The following is a 17,827-nucleotide window of genomic DNA, read 5'->3' on the forward strand; positions in this document are numbered from 1 at the left end:
TCATGCAGAAGGGATGTGAACTAGCAGTTCGGGCTGGACTGCCACTTTTGGGGTGAGACCAAGCCTGATTTGCATATGGTCTTTCCCCTTCGGTAATGGCTTGGCAGGTGAAGAAAGATGGTCTGGAGGGTTACCCAGAGCAATGGCAGAGGTTAGGATTAATTCCAAACCTTCCAGCCATCACCTCTTTGTTTTTGCATAAATATAAAAACCTGCCATGGCGAGCAAGCTTTAAAAAAGTCTAATAGGTGCTTCCCGCCATGTCTTAGAATGGAGATTTCCGAGTCTTGATTCTATCTGAAGACATGGAGACAACACATTCCAGTTATTCTTTATTTTAATTTCAGAGAATATTTTGTGAACAGTCTGTGGAGGTTCTGGGGTCGACACGAGTAAACTTATTTTCCAAATTCAAGCCAGTGAATGGCTCGTAAGGCTGGTTAAGAATGGCATCATTGTGTACGTATTTCTTTACCTACTGAGCATTGCAGTAGATCACTCTGGTAAGGACTAAAGCCCTAACCATGTGCACCTTTTAAAAAAGAAAACAATTTCCTTATTCTAATAAAAGCAAATATTGCTGCTTCATATTAATCTGGCCTTGAAGACATATGGTGGATTTAAAGATCACCTAAGGTTTTCAGACTTTGCTAACTGCTGACGTCGTTTGGCCTATGAAGATGGGCAACGCAGACAGAAGTAGGGGTTATAAAGCAATCCTTATGAACATCCTTAGTAGTTGGGGTTTCAACTCAAGATGAACACATCTGCCATATTACATTCAGCATGGTACCCGACAAAGCACTATTCGAACAGGCTAATGTACCCAAGCTTGCACCACAGGACATGGAGGTGTTGGAAGCAACCCATGACCTGACTGACATTAAATGAGCAACTAATCATTTGAAGAAAGGGAAGACTCCCAGAAGCAATGGATTCCCAGTAGAGGTACACAAAGAATCTAAGGACATATTAGGCACTGGAAAATGCCATACTGCCGGAATCACTACGGGAGGCGAGGATTGTGCTCCTTCCCAAAGCTGGCCAAGATTTACCAAACTGCGGTTCATATCGACCACTGCCCATGATAAATGTGGACAACAACATGCTTGGGAATGTTCCTGCCAAGTGGTTGCTAAAAGTTGTCACTAGCCTTATCCATCATGACCAGGCCGGCTTTATGCTGGGAAGGAACAACCTATTAAACCTACATAGGCTGTTCCTATTGATCGAACAACTCAGTAAGGGTTAACAAATGTTTGCCATAAAAAGCCTAGATGCCCATAAGGCCTTTGACTTGATAGACTGGTGCTGTATGCGAGAGACCCTGTAAAGGTTTGGGCTGATCCCAGAATTCATTAAACGGATCTCATTACTATAAACCTTGTCACTCCTAGGATTAAGAGAAACAGGAATGCATCAGAGAGATGGCCGATAAATAGGGGAAAAGAAAGGCTGCCCACTTTCACAACAGTTTTTTTGCATTAATTATAGAACCATTAACATGCATAATCAGAAATAAATGTGCAGATGATCGAATCACTGTGGCACAATAACACGTGAGCTGGTTATATGCCGACAACATATTACTAGATAACAAATATCTACCTATTACTACATACCAAATATCGTATTCAAACAGTGGAAAGATTTGGTGCACTATCAGGCCTACTGATAAAGCTGTCCAAATGAATTTTATATCCTTTGCCTGGTGTTAAGGCCAAATGGCTAGCCGATTAGCCCCTGCAAATTGGTAGTGAGAAGTTCAAATACATCAGCATCAAAGTAAGCCTTTTAAAGGAGAGAATAGTTGAAGAGAATGTCACAGAGCTGCTTCCCAGCTTTGAGAAATCTATTGATTTCTAGCTAAGATTCCCCATGTCCAAAATGATACTCCTCCCCAGAGCTCTTAATTACTTTCAATGCCTGATGGTAGAAATCCCCAACTCTTTCTTTGACACGCTAGGCTGCAGTTTACGCAAACTCTACTGGGAAGGCAAATCAGCCAGTTTCGGGCTGAAAACTCTGCTACTCCATCATGACCAAGGGGGAATAGATGCACTGAATTTCTTGTCCTATTACAAATACACTAGGTGACCCCTTGGTTCCAGCAAGATGAACCTGACCCAATCAAGGGTCTGTCTAAGGCAATAGTTGTCTTGATTCACCTGCGTAATATTCCCGTATTATCTAAGGGCCAATCCATCAAAATGCAAGAATCCTTCAATATATTGCGCTGAATCTGTATCAGTGTGGCACAAACAGAACTGCATACGGTCGTTTACATCCAGTCCACGCCCACCGAGGGTGATATACTCTCTCCGATTTGACCTTACTTCATCGGAGCAAAATCTCAGATGGTGAAAACACCAGTAAACATTGGACAGATGATATATGATATGTCATTTATAACGCGCCTGTACACAAGTGTTTCTAATGGTTAGTTTATAGGCTTTGCAGACTCTTGTTAAAAATGGAAATTGGAAGCAGCCATTTCCTGGCCTTTTCCCAATATTTTGCACGCACTTTCCACAGAAACCGTACACCAAATTAACCAAATATCTACACTAGGCAATGCCAGAGAGAGGGTGTCCACGTTATTTAAAGTCTGCGTGAAATGGAAACCGAAACTAGACAGGACTCTTGCAATCAAATCTAAGTGAGGACGCGACATTGGGAGGGTGTCATCAGAGACCGAATGGGGTAGGGCACGTGGCGACACAAAGAAAGGCTCCCCTAATGCCAGATTCCCGCCCATTCAATATCAATTCCTTGAAAGGGCTCATCTGACCTGCGCCAAAATGAAATACCTGAATACAGATGAAGCGGCGGAATTCCCTAGAAGCCGACTAACAATGGGTTATTTTATACATATTTGGTGGAGCTGTCGAATGCTAGGCGTGTTCAGGGTTAACAGAAGAGCTGGGTAAAAGAGATTAAATGTGGGCTATTGGGATTGTACTCACCCCAGCGTGAGGATAAACTGATGCCAACATTCATTTTGCTTGGTCTTGTATTAGCCAAAAGTAATGTTGCGTTATGTTAGAAACAATCTGCCACCCCCAAACTAGCAGACTGGAAACGTGATGGGGTGAAGGGGAGCCTGACTTCAGAATACAGAAAGGGGAACATGGGGTGGATTAAATGGTCTGTTGTATATGGAATAAGTTCCTAAATATGTCAGATTACATATTAGCTGTGCACCCACCCCGAGCCCTGCTACAATGCACTGTAATATCTCAGGAGAGCAATAGTAATTTAAGTGAGTATCCCCCAATTTGGATGATTGTAGTATTGGCGAGTATATGTGAGTTACCTTTTGTGACCTGTAGATTACCACGTAATATTTGTATAATGATAAGACATGCACATCCAGTCCAAGAAACACACTCTGGTGTCTGCAGTTTATGTTTTCAAGATAGTGTTCAATTGTTGCTGTATTAGTGTTTCCTTTCTGTCACTACAACTACCTTATGCAAGTGTGCTTAGTAAAAATAAGCATGCAAATAAATAAATACATACAATTCAGTATGATAATAAATAAACTATTGGCCATATCTTGGAGTATTACATGGTTTTCTTTTCTTTTCGCTTTTCATTGTGTGTTATTCTTTTCACTAGGGTAGTTTGCTCTCGCTGAGGAATCTGAAAGTAGATTGGGAATCAGGCAAGATGTCATTACATTTTTAATTGTGCCCCAGCTGGTAAGTGACCTGCTCATCAATCCACTTGCTAATGAAAAAGAGTTTGTAAATTGATCAAACTTTCAACCAGATCTTTTGTGCCTATATGTCCTTTTAGGCATTGTGTAACCAGTGCGTATTTAATAGTTTTGGGAACTTCAACTCTTGGGAGGAAGACACGAGTACTGCTATTGTCAGAACCCCGGTGCCCATTAGTTTATTAATGCAGTTGACTGGTCTTGATTGGGCAACAATCCAGAAGTCTTATTCTTCCTCCCTCTTTGGTGTTTCATTGTTGGAAAATGTTTTGCATTTGGTGAGGGATCTTAGGAAGGAAAGTATCTTGAGAATCAATATTGTCAAAGTATATGTTTTACTCCAAGACATACCTGACAGTCTTAATAGCCTATTTAGTTGATGTACATTTTGCATTCAACTTCTATTCTCTTCCATAATTTAGTCTTGATTTCTGCACCTTCTCACTTCACACAGACTTCCTCAGTCACTAACACAAATAAGCACTGAGGCGGGAGGAGCTGGCCAATCAGAATGCTCTCAGCGTGGGCTGTATTTACAAGTACAAGCCCATATTCTGAGCTGTCTGAGGCTCGGCTTGCCAACCGCCCCATTCTCTCCTGCTACCACAAATCACCTAAGCACCCGTGAAGATCACACCCAGGTGTTTAGAAGACTGTAGAGCAGAATGTAAACCTTATGCATTGATCCCTCAAGCCAGGCCCTACTTCTACATTCCTTTTTCATTGTTGATGACATCATGGTGATCAAAGAAGAAGAACTGATTTGTGGCTTAAGGGATCCCACAGAAGGTTTACTTATAGTTTGTTTGTCATTCCTAACAGCCCATAGCAGTCCTTTGTTCTTTGCAGGTGCTAATGGTGGTATTCACCTCAACGGCAGGCCAACACTACCAGTAACAGCACTACTGGCCAGCACTAATAGACCCCTAATTTGCTCAGGCGCTTACATTGGGGGAGGGGAGGCCGCCTCATTGAATATTGCCTCAATATATTTCATTTTCCAGTTATAAAATGTGCCCTTAGGCTTTAGTATGTGGAAGTAGAGAAACTGACTAAGTTGCCCAGAAGGGGCTGAAAGCACACAATCAATCCCCCACCGTGCACACGACTCTCCATTAAGGAGAACGTTGGTGAGCAGTTCGTCAGGCATTCACATTTTCAAACATTTTTCTGAGGAACCGTATATAATCTGAAGGTATGGACCCCAAATCACAAATGGTAGCTACTTACTGAGACAGATGACTCCTTAACAGATCTTTTGACAATTGATGTATATCCATTCCTGTTCACCGGACTTTGCTCGTTTAGAGGAACAGCGCTGACCTCCTGGCAATCAATGAGCAATCTGGCCCGGTCGCCTTTCACACTCAGTGCGAATTTGTGCCATGAACCATCAAACAGCATGCCCACTTCACTGAAAGTCCTAAACATGAGTGTCTTCTGCGGGGTAGCATAAAAGAAATCCAAGGTTTTTGAGTCTCCTAGGAAACGAATCCCAACTTGCTCGTTACCATCGGAATCATTAATTTGCCACAGATTCCAATGCCTTTTTGGAGTGTCTTTCAACATCTTAAATGTAGCGATGACAGAATAATCTGCAGGCAGTCCACCTGGGTAGACAGAGCTATGGAAAAAGGATAGATGTGTCAAGAGCCAAGGTAAAATAAGGAGAAGATACACATGAGCAAGCATGATTTGCATACCATGCAGACACAATGTTGATGTCTAGTGCACATATTTGACTTGTTGATTCTCATTTTGCAATCTTACCATCTCACTAAACTTCCAAAAAGTTGTACTTTTTGTTGCAGTCTTTTCAGGTGAAAGTACACATTTGCCTTACCAGGGTTAGCTCCACTGTTTTTCTTTCTCTATACATGGAGTCCAAATAAAGGCACTATACTGAGGGCCCTGGTGGTCTGACTATTTATCATCACTCCTTACAGATTTCCTGTTCCTACAGGCTGCAAGTAGCCCTCAATGCTCGCTTCAACCACCATGCTGCCTGTACATGACCTTTCTACCTAAATGCATAGTGTATGCCTTTTATGCAGGATACCGCCCTCTCATGGGAACCAGAGACTGAATTGAATTGAATTGATATTTTATTTGTATCGCGCTCGTACACAGGTGTTTCAGAGCGCGAGTACTGATGTGGCTTTATTGTCCTTTATGTCTTCCCACTTTGGTCTATACCCTTACTCTGGATGTACAAAGGGTGCCAGTTCTCTCATATAGCACCGATGGCTATGTTCATTGTGTTCCTTTGCAAGGCGTCCTTTTAATCCACAACACAAGTAATAAACAACACAATTAAGGCATTCAGAAGGAAAATAGAAGCATATGCATGTGACCTTTTATGACCTCCAGAAGACCAGGTAATGGTTGAGAGATGAAGAGAACATGGTGGAAGGCATACCACAAAAACTGTTATCGGCTAGACATTATGGTTTCCTAAGTCCTCCTTATAATTCCTCTTTAGTATTTGTTGTGTCTTATTATTGGACATTGGACCCCACCAGTTTTTAACCACAAGACAATACACGGTTTTTCATTAACCCTTTCGATCCCAGGACAAGCATATTACCCCGGAGCAATCCTTGTTGTGGATTAAAATACATGCTACCTCTACAAAATTCTCCTCTATGACCTACCATTCCCTTTGGGCACTGTGGGCAAGGGGGATGTGTTCATGGCAAACCTATGTCAATGTCAAGTGGACATTTGTCTTACCAATAATAACCAAGGAGCATGAAGTCATTTCTGCAGCCAGGATAGTGTGCTAAGCCAATCTGGTGGCTCGAAGAGCGGGTGAGAAAACACTGCTCTTTCCAGCCACACAAGACCCTTACCAGGGTGGTGACAGCTTGATTGGGGAAAGGCAACAGGGAGTCTCTCCCTGTTGCCCCCACCCTCCCCAAACAAAACTTACCCCCCCTCTCCTTTCCTCCCCACTTAGCTGCTGGACTGGAGCTTTGTGCTCTGGTGCCGGCATTCCTCCCGCCAGCCACCATAGAAATGGAAAAGAGACTTAGTCCCTTTTCCTATGGCGGCTGCCACCCCCCACCCCTTGGGAGACTGGCAATGCGCAATATGTGCAGCCAATCTCCCAAAACAAAAAATACATGTGCACCCATGATGAATGGCTATCACCACCTTGTCGGGGGGGGGCAAACATGGGCAGTAACAGCCTGCCTAAGCTCCGTCTGGCTGGTTGTTACCGGCCATGTCCACCCCTCTGACATAGGGGTGGTTGACATAGCCTGTGTGACTGCCAGTGCAGACGTTATGAAGGGGGCATGGCCTGAATCGTAATGACTAAGTCAGCCGCAACATATATCAAAAGCTTGTGTGAGAGACGCACAACAAGAACACCTGCCCTATAGTATCATTTGAACTGTAAAAGGAATAATTCCAACGATGAGAACGTAATCTGTTTACACAGCAGGGTTAAAGCGCATTGCTGTAAATCTCACACTGGATTGTATTAAATGTTGATGTTAGTCTGTCTTCTATGGCTCACAATTGGGTTTGTAAGAAACTATTGCACACTCTGTTCCACTACTAAGTGTTAGGCACTTATATTTGATCCAACTACACTATTTTGATTTAATCCACGAAACACTGGTGGCATTTTTATATAATCATTGTAATTCTGTAGGACGAATTTAATATGTATTTCACACCAAATAAACCACTAAATAAACCAAACTTCAGAATAGGTAGACAATTGTTGAAATGAATCCCCTCAGACACCAACATTTTTGCTCCACATGAAATGCAGGGTGCTCACTTTTCTGAATATGTAAGAAACCCTCTAATAGAGACCTAGTCCCCCATGGAGAAGGGCCTGATAGAATATTATTGAGGATTTGCCCCATGGGTTACTAGGGAAGCCTGTCTTACAAAAGATGCTTGATAGGAGGGGAAACACCAATAGCTCTAATGATAGAAGTAGGATGGACCCTTAAAGGCACTAGCAACCAGCAAACATTGTGTACTTGCTTCTTTTAAGGATCGGTTGTGCACTGTCCTTGCCTGAAGTGGGTTTCTGTCGTGTAGGGTGCACATTGGCATAGATTAACCTTGGTTGTGACAGCTGTGAGTGTGCAGCAACAACACTCATTGATCTGTACAAGGGGTGATGTGAGCAAAAGACTGGGTAGCCTTTTTGGAATCTCCATTTTGTTTTCCTGCAGCGGTATGAAACGCTTCTGTATACAAACAATTTCCATCCACAAAATGAGGGTGAGACTGACTGAAAACAAAATAGTAAAATAATGCAAACAGATTTGCAAAAATCGAGAAACCGCAGAACATATAATGAGGGACTATGTTAACATGCACAGTACAGTACATTGTACAAAATACAGGTTGAATATTGGAAATAACTGGAATCCGTGTATATCTTTATTTTATTCCATACCTTGTCTTCTTCTTGAGATGAATGTTTGGATTTATTCGGAAAGCTGAAGCATTTACATTTGAGCCCTCAACTGTGCTTACAGATGATTCAGAAGACAACCTAAATTCTTCAAGAAGATCAAACACTGCAAAAGAATGATATTTGTTCTTAGCACTTGAAGCAAAGTTGCTAACCGAAGGTAACTTATTTACGAATGTCCACAGAAAATGTAGGGTTACGTACTGCAATCACTGTCTGTGATTATTAGTAGCACACACTACATCGGCATAACTGTATGAAATACACTGACAAACAGTAAAACAAGCTTTAATTTAAGCAATAAGCCCTGAGTTGAGGGGGCATTACCACTTCAGGTAATGCCCCGGGGCCCATTAACACAGGTCCCAGGGCATTTCCTGAAGCGGAAATGCCCTCCAATCGAGGGGCTTATTGCTATTAGTACTGCGGCCTGTGGTTCCATGGTACTAAAATCATCATTATTCAGTTTCGCAGCCAAAAAAGCAAACAAAATTGGCCGCCATGGAACGGTATTTGAAGTCTGTTATCCCTTTCCATGGTGGCCATTGAAAAGAGTAACAAAAAAAATATACAAATAAGATAGCCGGCATGGAACGTCAAAAGGGACTACATGTAGTACCTTCTCCCGTTCCGTGGCGAACATTAGAAAAATAGGGAAAAAAAGAAAACAAAATGGCCGTTCCATGGCGGCCAATCGCGGGTGGGAAGGAGCAGCAACCGTAGCCTTGTCAGGCTGGTAAGTACCTGGCGAGGACCAATCAGATCGATTGTAACAATCTGATTGTCCCTCGCTGGGTACTGATACAGCATAATATTCCAAAACTTTGAAAGAGGCTTATTTTTGTTTCATATAACAATGAAAGTACAGAAAATGATATTATAATATAGGATAAGCCTTAAAGACTGCCGCTTGAGTCAAAATTGCCTGACTCTAAGTTGAGTGCCGTGAGTTAGGAAAGGGCAATTATTCTGAGCAATGTAGATCCCTGCAAGGTCTATACAGCAATTAGCACATTGTCATCAACTCATGAGGCAATTAAAAGGTACTAGAACCCTTAGGTGCAGGCGCCACAAAGTGCATTGCACACAGCATTTCCTGCGCACCCTGCCTCCCTGAAGGGGAGCAAGAATGAGTAAGAAGAGCGCAGTGCTGAAAGTTCAAAAGGAAAGGGAGAGCGCATAGTCTCACACACACTCTCACACACACTGGGATTTTCACGACTTCTGGAAATGGAAACAATGTGCTCTGCGACCCCGCCCCCTTCCTGTGGTGGTTTAAAGTAGAGCAGCACCCTATCTCTTCAGGGAAACCAAAACTGGCGATTTGAGTGAAAGCAAATGGTACTTTAGAAACGTAAGAATGATCACATTTTACATTTGAAATATGCCTGGAAATTGAATCAGCATCGCTGTGCTTTTTTCATTAGTCCCAATACTCACCATAACACAAACATGTCTGTAAATCCGAACACATATATAGCCATTTGAACACTTTGGCGACATACGATGTGACGTTTGGGCTGCACGGAGCTTGTAATAATTTAAATATTCAGTGGTCTTGCCAACCCCTCTGAATCCTGCTTGAGGTGAGAGCTCCTGCTCGGGGGCAACTTTTTGCAACTGCTAGGCTGGGCTAGCTTAGCCTTATGGAGTTTTGGCCTCGGGGCGGAACGGCACTCCATCAAGACACACTGCACAGGAGCTCAGCTCAGTCTTGTTCCACCCCATTTCCTACCCTGGTGCTGGTGACCTGTAACAGCCAGTCCTCTCCTTCTGCTTCAGTAGAGGCAGCTCTCGTTCCCGGTGGGTAGGAGCTGCAGTGGCGGGTCTCACAAACAGAGCAAACCTGCACTGAGAGATAAAAAGACTATGGAGGAGGAATTCAGGAAGAAGTGAGCAGCTGCACCAGCCCCCAAAGGGGGCCATAGAGGTGCAGTTGGCATAGTGGGCTTCCCCTTTGGCCCGCAGGTTGTCTCCACTTCTCTGGAGGAGAGGCCAGAAACAAGGGGGCAACTGGGAGAAAGCCCTTCCAGTCCAAAGGGGCCTCCGGACGATTTTCCCACCTACCCTCACACAGCGTTAAGTACGTTTGGTTCAAGTGGTTAGGTAGGTTAGGTTATTGGCTCTGTTTCTTCTTTGCTGTCACAGATGCAGAGTTAATGGCCGATCCTAGCCGAGGAGGACTCACGCTGCGGGTGGTAGCCTTTAGCATAACTCGCTGACTGAAGGAGCCAGATAGTGGTCTGTTTTTATTCCAAATAAACAACTTTGTAAACCGTTATTTAAGGTACACTACTCAAGGGGCCTTAGTAGGGCTAGCCTCGCTATGTGTGTGTTTGCTCTCAGTGTCGCGTCAGATCTTTAACCACGCCCTCTGCAGCGGTCTACCGCCCCTTCCCTATCCCTATCCTGAGCTATCAGTACCAAAGGCCGGGAGGAGCATTGAGGAAGATGAGCAGCTGCTTTCATTTGACAGGCAGCCATGTCTGGCTCTTCAGCAGGTGGCCACGCTCTGGGGTTAATCATTGACCCCACGCTGAGCAGTCTGATTGGCTGAGAGGCAGTCAACAATGGAATTCAAGCGCTGATAATCATGTACATGTACCTCACCTTTACTAGTTTATTCGCCATTAAGGAATTGTAATTCGGCAAGATTAGTAATGTCGTGAATTAAACAGAGTATCAACCTAAACAAAATATCTCTAACAAATGGATTTCTTTGAGTGGGCCTTCATATAGCCCAGCCAGCGTGGTGAAAGGGGGGGGGAGGTTCCATTTTGCCTCTCTTCCATGCGCTGCCTTGCCTGGAAGCGGCTCCCATACTGTGCAGCATGGCGCAAAACACCAGTAAATGCACACGTAAATTACGCCCATTTGTACACTGCGAGATACCTATTGGCACTGCTAATAGTTGGCACACGGTGTCCACATGTATGCAAACATACTAGAAAGAGAGGTGTTATGATATGAAAACAGAACATGGATATATGTAAAGCAGCCTTTGTATTCTGTGGGTACACCTACCTCTTTCGGGCGGTACTTGTAAATCCTGGCCTTTTGAAATTCTGATGATGGCGACCAAAGCTGCGAGTACCAGGGATTTCATTGTGAATGTTCTCCAGTTCAGGAACCTGGTAAAGCAATGTTTAGCGCACATTTAATTCTAACACGTCCTACAGCAATCACAATAATCAGGGATGCAGCTACCACCCCACCCCCACTCCCGCGGTGTCCATTTAATTCATACATGTATCCTCAGTCATTCGTAGGGGGTAAGATGCTGCTGCAAAGCCACATCTGGATGAAGACATTCTGTCACCAGTGCTTGCTAACTAGACATTTGGGCATACGGGGATCTAGGTACACATCTTGCCACATCACACAGCATCTCTACAAGGCACTTCCGGTCGCAGAAGCACACGTTTCCACATACTTAGACCCCCAAATATTAGCTTGAAAAGAACAACTAAAGAAATCCCATCAAAATCTCACGTCTTTCAATCTTGAATAAAATGATCCGGATCACTTCAGCTGTGATGCTATATGCCCACGGCGTCTTACAGACCCATTGCCACTGTGTGGTTTCTTCAGAGCGATTGGTGTACCTTGACTTTTACCTTGTGAATGTATGTTGTATGGATAGCCTGACTCACCCTTTGCAAAGTATTGGGCAATTCATTGTTACATAACGAATGCCTCTAATGTTATGTTATCTTGTATTTGTGTAGTGCCTGCTGCCATAGTTTATTTATTTATTTTAATTTTTATAACGTGCCACATGCCCGTGGCCCTCAGAGCGCACAGAGTTTATGGCTTCGAAGAGCTTTGCCTGACAGAGATGCAAAGGAGGAGTATGATAGAACATTCAGTGGTAATAGGGAGAAGTAAAGTCATGTAGATAGTTGGGATGAGGGCAAGGGATAGATAGTACACTAAGGAAGGCATGAGAAGGAAAACGTAGAGGAGCTACGTGTACACTTGTTCCGAATCTATCATGGGACTCAACTGTATTCTATGGGGCGCAGCACCAAGACGTGAGATAGCTGGAGAGGAGGTGTTCTCTTCGTAACGAGGCTATGTTTGGAAGTTGCTCACTGCATGGTGACCCTGGCCATGTTAAAGCCATGCCCAAAAAAGCACATACCGCAAAGCCCTTAAGCATACTTCCCTAGGCCTCCAACAACATGTGTGAGGGATTGTATGTCAGAAATCCGATTTGCCAAGTTTACACAATCTCCATGAAAAGTAAGGGAAAAGACTCAAATTGTTCGGTTTCCTCATTTATGTCATGGTTACCAAAAGCCTATGCTCGCGCGCAAAGTTCTTATGGCAGGACTTTGAGCAATCCACAGTGGCATGGTGAGCTAAGGCATGTACAGAACCATGCCCAAGGAAACACAGTATGCAAAGCCCCTCTACTTTCTCCCCTATGTCAGAACGGCCACAAATTACTAGATTCTATTAACAAATTACTAGATTCTATATATGGGAAAGCTGAGAGGAAAATATGGGCACATTCATCTGATGGTGGGATTACAACCATGGCTTCCTTGGGAGCAGAAGCCCAGTCCAGCCTTCCTGGAGGTTCTGGAGACCTGATAGTGCCTTTAAGGTAATGGTTCTATTGGTGTGTGAGGCCAGAATCCTCCTAGTTTGAGACTTGGCATTTATAGGAATTAATTTAGATAATCCAGCCTTTAACTAGCCTTCTCACCCTGGGCTGCTGTTACTGTGTACTGTTAATACAGGGCGTCATTGTGAGGATTTCGACCATCTGCACGGTGGGTGTGTGCTCGACTGGGCTTGTATGACATTTTAAATGAAATCGAATGATGGATAGTTCAACCGCCAGAATGTGTGTGGGCCTAATCTGCACACATTTTCCAATGCTCAACGCATGACAGACTAACAAAGGCTCCATGGATCCACCCAGTCCTTTTGTTGACCTCTCTAGCTGGTGGCAGCATTTGAATACTAATCAGAGTTTAATTCAGAAAGGCCCACATGGGGCCGGGCTGCAGAGGCTAACAAAGGAGACAGGAAACCCCAACACCCTTTAAATGCACTGTGTAAACCTGATGCCAGCTCCCGCCTTCATTGTCGATTGACAGGGAAATATCATGTCTGGGACTGCGTGTTTACAGTAATCAACTCTGCAGGGAGACCCCATTCAGAAGGTGGAGTATGTGGTTTGACAGAGACAGGAAGTCTGGTCTCACCCCAGCTTCAAGGGAGACCTGCTGCTTTAATCGGGAACCACAGAGAGCTCCATTAACCAGAGAGACACCTTGAATGACAACAGACAGGAAGGTGACTGGGACTTAACATTACATGTTTTCACCCCTTTACCTTTTCTGTTCCAAATCACTCCTATTATGACCTCACACATACATAAAATTATTGGTGGGTACCCAGGATTGTTTCATTAGGGTAGGCTTAGCCTACACCAATCACTGTGGCTCATTTCGCTTTTAAAGAGGGCTGAGCCCCTCTTTTGGCAGATCATCTGAGGACTTTGCAAGGAGTAACAAGAAGAACTCAGCATTGACTGACGGTATAGTTTACCTTACATCTTCCACCAATGAACGAAGGCCAAGACTTACAAGAGGGAAGCAAGATCCCTCCTCTAAAGATCTCCCATGGAACAGAGGGAGATACCAAATCCAGAGAACCTTCCAGCAGCTCCAGAACCAATGCCCAGCTAGCACACAGCATGCCCTGCTAGGCCCTGCAGAAAGATTCCTAGGTGGGAAGTGCAAGAGAGTCTCTTTACCAAACCAATGATAAGGCAGCTGCATACAACACTCTCCTCAGCTTTGGGCCATCCGCCTTAAAGCATTACACAAGCCCAGTGAAGAAGCTAGGAGGAGTGCATCGACAAGCATCTACCGACATCCGCCTTAAAGGACATCTTTGAGCCAGTCGTGTCCCTCGAGGTGCAACAACTGCACCACTGACTGTTGTTATGCTGCGGTCGCTAAAGCCATCCACGACGCCTCGACCAGTGCTTCATAACCGCCGACCAGCACTGAGACAATGATTGCTGACCCTGAGCCACCGTGTAGGCCAGCCTGCAGCCGTCGATCCAGCTTTGCTCGCCGATCTGCCTGCCGCCTGATACACACAGCTGTCTCCCCTGTGTTAAACTCTGTCACAGAAGCTGCAAAGCGCCCTGAAACCGACTTGACCCTGTCGAGCACCAAGAACTCCTACAGCACAAGGTACATGGTTCTGTCCCCCTGGTCCTTCTCTGAAGGCCCCTCGTGACATTTTATGACCCATTGCTCCCTTCCTATTGAAACCAAGTATCCTTGAACTAATGTGATTATTTACCATCCAGACTACCCTCCTGTCAGTATCCAGTGTGCATCCCTTTTCCTTCTTTGAAACTGTCCTCTGCATTCCCTTACAGGGTGGGTTGTATTTCGAAGTGTTGTTAGAACTGTCTGCTGTGATGATAATAATCAAGTATATATTTGTATACAACCTTGACTGGACAGCCCCTTTTATTATTGAGTAATAATTGAATGTTCGCTCTGTTGCAACAAACCAACGATCCATGACCTTGCAGAGATAATCCTGCCGTTCCGTCCATGTTACCAACATTGAGCAAGGAGGTTTATAATTTGCTTGTGTTTCCAATCTGTTTGGATCCCTTCTGGTGTAATAGGTATGGGGCTGATTGATGGTTGAGAAACGGATATTCATCCCTGGACCACTGGTGCCCCGGAAGTTGATTTGTCACAGACATGCGAATGTTAGGTCAAAACGAGATGTATTATCTACTTAACTGATTAGATTTCGAGGTCTGCTTTCCGTTTTTGTTTTTTGCATATTTAGTGGTTTGCTACCCCTCATGTTATGGCTGCTTCAAGCACGGTTTAAAATTAGACATTTAAAGCCAAACATAATGTAAATTACCTAAGCAGCTAGTATGAAAGGAAAACTGGCATCATATTTACCCACCCTCCCCTAAAAGCAGTGATTAAGTGTGTACAGTAGCATTCAGATAGATTCTAGGATTATAGTTAATGTGAATTTAGCTAAGGGAAAATAACACTTGGATCCCAGAAGGGCAAGACATTACAAACATGTTTCTAAGGTTTAAATCATGACATGGCACAGCAAAACATAACACAGTGTAGCATACCCAGTGTCCAATGGCTAATTTCAGGCTAATTGGCCAGCAGTTGCCAGTCTCTTCCATGCTGTAACTTTTGTAGCCATCCTGAGCATTCTGTGTCTCTAGCAAGTAACCCAAATCAGGTAGTCAATGGGCGTGATTCATGGATTTTTTTGCGTGCTGAAAAGGGACTTTGTGCACTTTTCAGCGTGCATGACTCCTTTTCCTTATTCATGGTCTTATTTTGTTGTTTTTCCAGGACTCTGAACGGGTCTGTCATGTCTTTGCGTGTAGTCAAGCGCTTTGTGCGACACTCCTGGCAAAGTGTGGGATGGGCCTACACGCAGAGAAATAAATAGGGGGAAGAACAGGCATATTCCCCATTCTCCTGGCAAAATGAGGAAGAACGTGGGTGTGTTGAGGGACGGGCCACGCAAAGAAATTGCATGCCCAGTCGAGCGCAAACCTAACCGTATTTCTGAAATCCAACGTGCAACTTCACTTTGGGAAAAGTTACACGCTAACCTTCTGGACTCACCGACCACATGATGGGAGGCACAGAGCACTGTGCCCATAGGATCCGATGCGCAATGGTAAGGTTTACATAGCAGTTTAGGGATGACAGCACATAGTTAAGGTGTCACTAGGAGTTAGGGGTGATCGTATGCAGATCAGCATGGTGCAGCCTTGAATTATGTGATTTCGCACGCAGGTTTACCGGCCGCTTCCTTGAGTTATCCAAAATGGTATGCAGATTATTGGGGTGCAGGTTGGGTTATACGCAGTGTCGACCGGGGTGCTGCCTCGGTTGCAGGGCGACGGCCTGCAATATTGCCTAAGTGCTTGATGATGGTGATAAGATAGGTGCAAAGGTTTGTACATGTCTCTAGTTTTGGTTTGCATGGGGGCGTGTTGTGGGCTTTCCGGGCGCTACTTGTGCCTTAGGTTACTTTGCAGTTATAATTCTATAATTCCATGAATACGCGGAGCGGGCAAAGACACATGGGAAAATCCTATTGAAAACATTTTTGTAAATCAGGCCCTAATTCTCCATTTAGCATGTGTTTCCCAAACATTCCCTGACTCACCTGGTGGTAGTTATCATTGAGAGGTCAAAGGCAACTCTTCATAGGGAAAGGGAACAGACACTAATATATAAAATCACAGAAATATTGTGAAAATATGTGCCTTATCTGCTGCTGCAGAAAAAGTATAATTTCAATACAAAAATAAACACCAGCTATAAATACAGTCCCTTGGAGTGTCTATTGCCCTATAACCACAAATTTGTTGATGGCCCACCAATGTCCTCACAAGAGATTGAGGGAAGGTGAGGGCACCAGTCCTGGTGTCCTTGCAAGCTCGACCCGTTATATGCCAAGTAACAGCTGTCTGCAGGCTCCTCCACAGACTCCTCAGGTTGCTGGCTGTTTTTGTGTAAGTGGACTCACCTCTTGTCAGTCTGGGTAAGAGGTTTGACCAAGTCAAGCAAAGCTTCTGAAGGGTACAAGCGTGGATCCATGCTACCTGGTTTCCAAAAACTTTCTTTTAGGAACCACAGACCATAGGCTCTTCTAGTGACCCCCGCTCTTGGTGTCCAGTGTTTGCACGGTTTCCTGATAAATGAAAACAGTGACAGGCAGCAAGATCCTCTAAGAGCTGCGCCTGTCAGGTCAAGAGATGAGAGCACTGCTACTTGGCCTCTCTCCGGAGAAATGAAGAAATCCAGTGTTTTCCCAACACAGGCTGAGCTTTGCTGCCAGAAAGTGTTTTTTGAAAGATGCAGTCTGTCAGAGATTCTGCAATCTTCTGGAATAGTTCCCATGATTAACACGGTATGGGTGCAGCTCCTTGGATGAAATAGGAATCTGGAAGGTGAAGGGTCTCTCAACTACCCAATCCCAGTGTTCCATCCATTCAAAATGTGCTGGACACCCAATCAGTGGGTACCACCATATTTAAAATTTCTCAGGCACCTTCCTAGGCTTTCGCTTTGGCGAGGGATCTGATTCATGCATCCAGCCATATTTCCATCAGGAATTGCAATCCTTGCTCTCCCCGAGGCAGGCTGAGCCCGTAAACCTGCAAGACAAAATCTGCATCTCGCTCACTCTCGTAGGATGCAACATTAGGCTTTTCAGTTGGGCCAACCCCATGGTAGAGCCATCTTTACCCATCTATAATTTGCAACGGTTGCCATCAATCTTCGAAACCCACACACCATCTGTGCTAGGCAACATGCACAGAGAATGGCACCTTTTGGACATTCTAAACTTATAAGGTTTGAGTCCTTGTAGGGGCAAATTCAATATTTGCATCACCAAATTCTTTTATGAGGACTGAGTGGGGGAAAAGCTGGTAATCCACAGAGAAAATTGTGAAAAACACGGGCCTCCGAACATAGGTACAGCTTAGGTTTTCTAGAGTCATTGTTGGTCATCGGACCTGTGGAAACACTAGCAAGAAGTGGATTCCTAGTGGTCTAGAGAGTGGGTGCCACCGGCTCAGGGCTGGTAGAGAAATTGCATCTTAGACTGCC

The 17,827-nt window shown here is 44.4% G+C and overlaps 1 protein-coding gene across 1 annotated transcript in view; it reads right to left on the minus strand.

Moving 5' to 3' along the window:
- LOC138453376 (collagen alpha-1(IX) chain-like) overlaps positions 1-17,827 on the minus strand; it is a 254,517-nt gene that overhangs the window by 187,272 nt on the left and 49,418 nt on the right. The window contains exons 2-4 of the mRNA XM_069606150.1: positions 11,190-11,296; positions 8,148-8,271; positions 4,952-5,345 (exon numbers count right to left, since the gene is read on the minus strand). Of these exons, the coding sequence (XP_069462251.1) occupies positions 4,952-5,345; positions 8,148-8,271; positions 11,190-11,271 (600 nt within the window). The 5' untranslated portion in view covers positions 11,272-11,296. The remainder of the gene's footprint in view (positions 1-4,951; positions 5,346-8,147; positions 8,272-11,189; positions 11,297-17,827) is intronic.

This window comes from Ambystoma mexicanum, chromosome 4p, assembly GCF_040938575.1.
Source record: "Ambystoma mexicanum isolate Mex_15411 chromosome 4p, UKY_AmexF1_1, whole genome shotgun sequence".
NCBI classification, from domain to species: Eukaryota; Metazoa; Chordata; class Amphibia; order Caudata; family Ambystomatidae; genus Ambystoma; species Ambystoma mexicanum.